General features: G+C 42.1%; 1 protein-coding gene across 1 annotated transcript in view; it reads left to right on the top strand.

The window, feature by feature from the left end:
• PRKCD (protein kinase C, delta) overlaps window positions 1-4,963 on the top strand; it is a 28,882-nt gene extending 23,919 nt beyond the window's left edge. The window contains exons 14-17 of the mRNA XM_010020946.1: window positions 1,832-1,970; window positions 2,730-2,918; window positions 3,167-3,295; window positions 4,588-4,963. Coding sequence (XP_010019248.1) covers window positions 1,832-1,970; window positions 2,730-2,918; window positions 3,167-3,295; window positions 4,588-4,746 — 616 coding nt within the window. The 3' untranslated portion in view covers window positions 4,747-4,963. The remainder of the gene's footprint in view (window positions 1-1,831; window positions 1,971-2,729; window positions 2,919-3,166; window positions 3,296-4,587) is intronic.
• Window positions 4,964-8,613: the final 3,650 nt, after the last annotated feature.

The following is an 8,613-nucleotide window of genomic DNA, read 5'->3' as shown; positions in this document are numbered from 1 at the left end:
TTCCTGCTGCCTTGTGAAAAACTTGTGGTTGTCTGGAACCACAATATTAATGCTTATGCCTCACCACGTTGAAACATCAGGAGCCAGATCCTGATCAACTGCTTCTTACTGTAAATACCTGCACTACAAGAGATCAGAAGTTTATTTTCATGTAGTTTTTCTGTCAGTTTCCTTCTTCCAGCCTTTTCACCCCACCCCAGCTTCAAAGCCACCATTTGGTAACTACTTGCTCAGGTAGCTCTTACTTCTGTTACAAAGAGGTACAAAGAACGGGCTGTGTGCTTCTGAGCAAGTTACACAAGGCCCAAGGTAAAGGTGCCCCAGAACATCTGGTATTGTCCATCTCCCTTCACAGAAACAGGAAACATCTGTTGGAGCATCATCCTTTAAAGCAATTTTCTGAAGTTAGAGACTACTAAAAAAGGGGGTTTTTGTAAAGAGGATGAACATTACAGGAATCCTCCTTGGTAAGGAAAGACAACTCTTACAAGCCTGTCTGCCCCTCAGAGAAGACAGCTATAACCCAGGGAGGTGCTTCATGTAACCAGCTATATTCCCACTGCCTCCTGCAGGTTCTTATACAGCAAAGGATCGAACTCCAGGATATGTTGTCATCAGCACAAAGTCCTTCCCTACGAGCTTTTCTAGAGCATTTTCAGGCTTGCAGTTAAATTTCCTATATTAAATTAGAATGTTCCTGGAGGGAATTTTGTAGCATGAAATATTTTCAGAGAAAATACCGTTTTCCACAATACACCAGCACAACCAAAAGTACTTGTACTTTTTTTCCCCTCTGTCTCAGACAGGGTGTTTACCAGTATAATCACAGAACCTGACTTGGAGCAGTTTTAGGCAGGTGTTGCATGTAAGTGCATGTTCATGCAGGACATTTTAGAACTGTAGCTAGGGCAGCGCAGTGCCCAAAGTTACCCTGAGTCTTCCCCATCTCAAATATATTCAATTTACTCAGGTGAACAGCAGCTGATGTCCAAACATGGAAGGAGTTATGGTGCGTTGCATTAGATCAGGGACTCTTGGTTCGAGCTCCAGCTCACCGACTGAGCAGTGTAAGTAGCCAATGCTGGGAACTTCAGTGAGCAAGGAGAAAAGACAGCCCTGTTCTCATGTAAAATCATCTGCTCTGTTCAAGCCTTTCTTGGTAAGCAGAAGGGCTGTTCAGTTTCTCATCAGCCTGCCCTCCTTGGTATGTGCTTTTGCAGCCAGATGGACAAAAAATGTATCAGAGTCAAAGGGAGGGAATGTAGCTTTTGGAAACCGCTGTTAAAAAGCTCTGTCTTGGTTGAATAGTGTTACTCTGTAAAAAGACACGAATAGGTCATTTCACACACCATAGCCACAACACGTGAACCCCCTTGTGCTGCAAGGAGGAACAAGTCATAGGTAGCATTAACAGTTGGGCAAGCTTCAAACATTCACACTCCTGCCAAAGGCCCTAAAAATCCAACAATCCTTCTTTTGAGCCGTGGAGCTGGTGCAGCGCTGCCCTGTCTGCTGCTGGGGCATTAACTCGCCTCCTCCCAGAAGCAACAGAAGCACAGGGTGTGCTTCTGGACCTGAAAGTTAATATTGAGGATTATAAGGTCACAAGGTATATATACACCTCTTATTTATCCCAACAAGAGAGAATTTTTCCTTTCTCCCTACCACCTTCAAAGTACAAAAGTACTGGTTTGTATGTGTTGTGCTGATGGATGATTATTTTCTTGAAAAGCTTCTTTGTATGATGGAGGGTAGGTGTTCATCAGTTAAGAAACTGCACGTGTCTGAATACAAAAATTACTCACTTATTCTTAAAAAACACTTTTTGCAGAGACCTGAAACTGGACAATGTGATGCTTGATAAAGAAGGCCACATCAAAATAGCTGATTTTGGAATGTGCAAAGAAAACGTTGGTGGTGAGCACAAGGCCAGCACTTTCTGTGGGACCCCAGATTACATTGCTCCTGAGGTCAGTATGTCACTGCCAGGATGGATTTAATGCACTGATGGGATTAATTATCTCTTTGTAGAACAATAGTTCAGAAATGTAAAAGTCTTCTATAGAAGGGACCTAAGATTTGTAAGTATTCTATAACTGCAAGTTTAAAGAAACATGGTTTTGAAATGTTAAAATGTTCAGGTTTTAAACAGCTGGTTTTCCCTTATGCTTTTATTGCTATCATACACACAAGGGCTCCCCCAAAATGAATCTACCTGCACTACAGGTGGTGAACCTATGCAAACAACCAAACTCCAAAGTAAAAGCAGCTTCTAAGGGGAATATCACCAAGTTAATTTCTCCATGGTATAGTTGGGGTTTTTTATCTGATTTGCAAAGTAGTCCAAATAAAGTAGTAAATTAGTATTTAAAGCTGTAAGTTATGTCTCTGTGGTAATAATCGACTTTTCATTACTACTTGCTTCTCCCTTAATCTTGTAAAGAAACTAGAGATGTGTTCCAAGTATACAGTTATTTAAAGTTAATGGAGAAAATTTCTGCATGAGAGCAGACCTGTCCACTGAGCTGTCCACATCTGCACAAATAGCAGCCGAGGATAGAACTACAGATGTGCATCAGTGCCAACAATTAGTCAAATTGCTGGATTTCTCCCTCCCTCTGAAATACCCAGTTATCAAAGACTCTCTCTTACAACCCCCTTTCTGGTTATTTTTTTAATATATTGCTGTCTTTCACTCATTACTTGTATTTTTTCTTGTGTGGAACAAGATCCTGCAGGGTTTGAGGTACACGTTCTCTGTGGACTGGTGGTCATTTGGGGTCCTGCTGTACGAGATGCTTATTGGGCAATCCCCTTTCCATGGGGATGATGAAGATGAACTGTTTGAGTCAATTCGAGTGGACACCCCTCACTACCCACGCTGGATTACCAAGGAATCGAAAGATCTATTAGAAAAGGTAGGACTGACAATGAGTGAACGGTGACAGTGCTGTGTGTGCCCAGGGAGGGACAAATGTAGGCTTTTAAAAGGAGCTGTTTATCAGCGAGCAAATTATTTTTACACAGGAAAGGCTGGGTCAGATTAATTACTGGTGCTTGTTTACTGTGAGCAACTTTTGCTCTTTTAGCTGTACAACAGTTATTCTTCCACTGCCACCAACCTTTTGAGGAGATGTGAGGCTTTTTTTGGTATCTTCTCTTGCAGCTATTTGAAAGGGATGCAACAAGACGACTTGGGGTCACTGGGAACATCAGAGACCATCCTTTCTTCAAAACAATCAACTGGACAGCACTAGAGAAGAGGGAGGTGGACCCGCCTTTCAGGCCTAAAGTGGTACGTGGTGGGGTTCTTTGTTCCGCAGCAGTATCCCAAATGTCAGCCATGAGTTAAGGAATGATTTCTCCAACTTGCTTAACCTATCCTACTCCAGTTTTTGCCTCACATTTTATCAGAGGTGGTTAAGTACCCATCTCAAACCCCACTGTTCTTGGATGGTTGTTATAAAAAGGTGCACTATATTTATGTCTGCCCTGAAATCTTCCTACTAAGACTGTCTTCCTATCTTCTCTCAAGGAGCAGCTTTACTAATACAATTTCTTCAGGAAAATCAACTAATAGCTCCATTATCCATCCTCCTCAATGTTAGAAGTGTTGTTAGTGTACTGCATTTTTCTCTGCTGTGATGCCACGTAGGAGAAGGCCCAGTAACCTGAGGCTCATCAAGTGGTAACTGCCTGCAGATACTCTGTACAAGCATTAATTCTGTGCTGTTTCTAACTCATCTAAAGGTCTCCAAATGGGCAAAACACATTCTTTTGTGTTACTGAACTTGGAACTACTTGTAATGTACATGCCTAATGTTACCTGAGAAAACATTTTGAGAGCAGACCGTGTGTTACTCACAGTCTGTATCATCACAAGACGCTGCTGCTTCATCTCACCTGGCTAAAAATCCAAAGCAGTTTTCCTGCAACCTGTTACTGGTACAGGTAGAACAATCTGATGGTAACAGTGTCTTTAAACTGTACTTACACACTCAGTGGAGGAGAGCTGTCCCATGGGGCTTCATGTGCCATGTTCCCACAGGAATGGGAAATCTGGAAACATATGGATCCTACAGCCAGCAACCTCTGGAGGTTCAGGGTGTAAAACATGGTCTTTAGTAACATGAATTTTTATAAAACACGCACAAATGTTTGTATCCAGACACAAAGCAGCTGCAGTGGGGCATCACTTTTGTTCTCTGAACAAGTGCACGGAAAATGCTTTCAGAAACTTAAAAATGTGGGTTAGTGGCAAGGCACCTTGGGTTCGCATTTAACTGCTGCATTGCTTTTGTCAGTGAAGAGTCTTCAGGTAATTCTACGAGATATTATCACAAATCTGGATGGTTCTTCTCCAGAGTGACCTGCTGCCATTTATTTTCAACTAACAATCAGCAATGGCCCAGCTACAATCTCAGAGTGGTATTATTATAGGCAAAAACGAGATTCTTTTTTGATTAAGGTGGGGAGGAAAGAGAGGCGAACTCAATAAATAGCTTCCAGACCTTTCTTATTTAAGCAATTTGTTCTGGGAGAAATTACAAAGCTTGTCTCAAACTATCTTCCCTCTCTGTTTAACAGAAGTCAGCGAGTGACTACACCAACTTTGACAGAGAATTTCTGAGTGAGAAGCCCAAACTGTCTTACAGTGACAAAAACCTGATCGAGTCCATGGATCAGTCTGCATTTGATGGATTCTCTTTTATTAACCCTAAATTTGAACAGATCTTAGACAAGTAAGTCTCTGAACAGTCGGACTCTAAAGCACGTTTAAAGGTTATAAACCGAAGACTCCCAAGTGCTCAGTGTTGTGCATTCCAACAATGTTGTCGGTACTTCAGAATAATACACAGCTGTGTGATTAACTATGTCCAACTCCTGATTTATTGGCAGTGTTCCTTTATGCATGGTTGGATTTAAGGTATGTGAATCATGTGCATTATTTTCTCCATTTGGGGAAAATGTAAATTCTGTTCGGTACTTGAATGTAGTTATGTTATATATAATATATATGCTGTATATTTTGCTCAAGAGAAGACACTGGGGAACAGAAGATGACTTTTTAAAAAGTGTTTAGGCCTCAGTTCTTTTATTTGTCTTCAATTAAAAGAAAGTTACATCAAACTTTCATCCATGGTTTTACGATATTTGTTTGTTTCTAGAAATACAGAATTAAACTCCAGTTGTCTTTAAACTACAGTAAAAAATAATAATTTGCAAGGCCTGATCACTTACAAAAGTAACACAAATATTTTAGGTGAATTAGTGAAAATGGTGTGGGAACAGCTCAGTGCCACCCCTCCTACTGTTTTTAAAGCCTGTCTCACCAAGAGCAGTCCGTGCATGGAGTCAGGATTCACTGATCGTGCTACGTGTTTCTTCTGAGGCAGTGTAAGCACGAGTGTCCCACAGCAGGCAGAGCACACGCTGCCTGTGAACATGGGTTTACACTGTTAAATGCTCTTCCTGTTAATAGGAACATGCCCTGTGATCACAGCATCCTCCCAGGAGAAAATAGTCTGTCAGGTAACAACCGTGCGGCACCACTTTCTGGGTCTGCCAGAGAAGAATTGCTGAACTGCCACGCACAGGATCTTCCTTCCAGCTTTGTTTGCCTGTTTCTAGCACAGCAGCTGTGGCTCCTTCTACTTGCTGTAAGAACGGCACAAAACTACATCCTGCTTCATCACAGTATCTACTTCTTAATGTTGATTTTTAACCAGTAATAAGAAAGAAAAACTAATTAATTACTGCAGAACCCTCCTTCTTGCAGCCAGCTCCTAAAATAGAGGATGAAGCAAAGTCCCTTGCTTCTCAACACCTTTCTAAACTTATTCCTCAATTACTGAGTCTGTTAACTTAAATTATTTGTCAGAGTAAAGCAACCAATGGGGTAAGCGAACTTAATTTTTAGAGCTCTGTAAGCCCTCTTAACCAGGCTACAGTTCCTCTGCTCCCAAAGCTGTGGAAACCTGCTGACCTGCAGGAACACTCACCTGGCACTTCAGCTGCTGCAAAGGGACACAAAAAGAAATCCACACACGTCATAGCATTTGATCTTTATTACCTGGATCAAAGGTCAAGTGATTACATTTGTCTGAAAGATTACGATGAAGGCCAACAATGTAAGAAAAGACAGTTCAATCCTGTTTGAAAGGACTGCATCTGAGCTAGCAAGGGCATTAACAGTCAGAAGGCAGTAAAATAAACACGGGTACAAATACACAAGGTCAGGACGAAGGTTTTCTCCTCCCCTGTCAGGAGAGGGGGACATATTTTGCTTTTAGACAGTGACAGTAATCTGCAGTTCCTACCAGTGCCTCCAGAAAGGTGGTTATGTATGTCCCAGGGAGATCCACCCTACATTCATTGTCTGCGCTTGCTCCTGCCAGCTAGAAAGGGTCAGATGCAGCCACTGATTTAATACCTTCCTGAAGTACAACAGACAACATTAGTTTTTTTCCTCTTCAAGTATCAGCATAACAGTTTATTTACACTTGTATACAGTTCTTTTTTACTGAACACCCAGCTTAGTAAAACACTCATCACAGTATATTCAAAAGCAGGCTATAAAAATACCTACCATACATAAAACGTTTATCTTCAAGGAATTTTACAGCACCTCTGAGAGTTCAGAGAAGTAAAAAAAAAGCCAGGAAAAGAGGGGAGACACCTCAAGCCGTGCTTGCTTGCCAGTGAAAAGAGTGGCCCTTGGGCTCAGCTCTCATTAGGGGAAACCTTTTCCTTCCACCTCATCTCTTCAACCACATCCCAGCTCAAGTACCAACCCAGCCTGCCAGTAAAACCTGCTTTGTTAAGGCAGCTCCAGGGCTTTGCCCTCTAACTAACTGCAGATAAACTCTGGCTTTCTCAATTGAACAACTGTTTAACAGCTCTTGGCCATGGCTGGACAGTGGAGGTCTGGGGGAGTGTACGGGCTGCCTGGAGCACAGCCCAGCTTTCCCAGGCGGAATACACACCAGATCAGATCAGGAGGGGAAATTCTACACTTCTGCCTCATTAACTACACATCAATAAATTAACTTCTCCAAGCAGCAGTGTGTGGTCTCTCTCCTCATGCAATAACAGACACAGCTGAATTAATAAAGATCTGCAAAGGGCTCACACACTCAAAGCTTTAGACAGCAGCGCTCGAAGCAAGTGTTCCTGGTCGTTCTGTATCCCACACATACCGCTTATGCAACAGAACCCAGCGATGCAGTATGGCTTCCTTCCAGAGCTGAATGTATTGCTGAATTTAGCTTATTAAACATAAAATGGCAACAGCAGCACGTTACTTTATAAACCCTGCACAAACAGAAGACCACATAGCCCTTGCCTGCGAAACTACATTACCAGGACCTGGTGTTTCACACAGGAAGTGAGAATCAAGGAAAAGAAACAACAAAACAAACAACCCCAACACCACGCATGGTAAAAGCTCAGTTAATTGCAGAGACATCCTTAGAAAAACACAGTCCAACTACCAAAGAACAACTCTCAGCTCAGAACTAAGCGCCAGCAGTGGTGCTGGCAGCTCACTTGTCTGTAACACACGTACAAAATACACCTTGGCACAGCACGGTTAAAAGGTCACAGCCTCAACAGACACAGGAAATTCCATTTTTAGCACTGGAGTTTCACAAGGTACAAAAGAGCAGCAGCGAACTGGGATGGCAGAAGATGCCTAAAAGCAACATTTAAAAAATTCAAGGCAGGTGTGCCACATTAAAAATCATTTCAGAGTTTACCTGGGGCTTTTCTTGCATGAGCTGCTAGAACGGTTAAACTCCACCTAACCTTTTGTACTGTTTCCTGATGTACGTATTAAATGTGGCTATAAAAGAGAAACATAGACTTTTAAGTTGGATTTCATTCCACAAATTGCCTAAAAAAATAAAAATCACAGCACTGATACAACAAGCAGCTTCTCCAGCCCTCTGACAGCCTGAATCCCTTTCCCTTCCCTTCCAGTCTCAGAAAAGCTGCTCATCCCCTCCTGTAGCCGAAAGGACACTGCGCTCTCGATTTACTACCCAGGCTGCCAGCTGTCCTCACACTGTGTCTTCCACTGCCCTCCAGAACACAGCTGGTCCCTGGAAAATGTTCACTTTTCCCTAAAACGGAACCTTTCAGGTAGCAAATCCAGCTTTAATGCTTTTATTTTCCAAGAGGAAAGTCTCCTCATTTCAGAAAATAGAAGCCGTGGTTGGCAAACTGAAGCTCAGTTCAAAACACAAACAGCTATCAGGGCTGACAGGCGTTCCCATTTAAAGCAGTTCTGCAACACGAAGCCTCCAATGCTCAAAATGTACCATTTCACGTATGTTAAATACACCATCCAAAAAAATCTCTGTGTAATTCTAGGCAATCATTCACAGTAAAAATAAGAGGAACTCTTAGAAAAACACTTAAAAAAAAGGAAGTAACATCTAATAAAAATCTGACAGTAGAACTGACACGGGCCATTAACCATCTTGTAGTATCCACAGATGAACAATTTAAAAACCCCACACTGAAACTGCACAAATTTACATACAAAAAATCCAAACCTGACTCTACTCTGCTTCCCGTCACTCTTTTCACTGATACCTTTCGGCACTGGGA

This window comes from Nestor notabilis, unplaced genomic scaffold (genome assembly GCF_000696875.1).
Source record: "Nestor notabilis isolate BGI_N333 unplaced genomic scaffold, ASM69687v1 scaffold11908, whole genome shotgun sequence".
Taxonomy (NCBI): domain Eukaryota; kingdom Metazoa; phylum Chordata; class Aves; order Psittaciformes; family Psittacidae; genus Nestor; species Nestor notabilis.
This window is presented reverse-complemented; position numbering and strand designations above follow the sequence as displayed.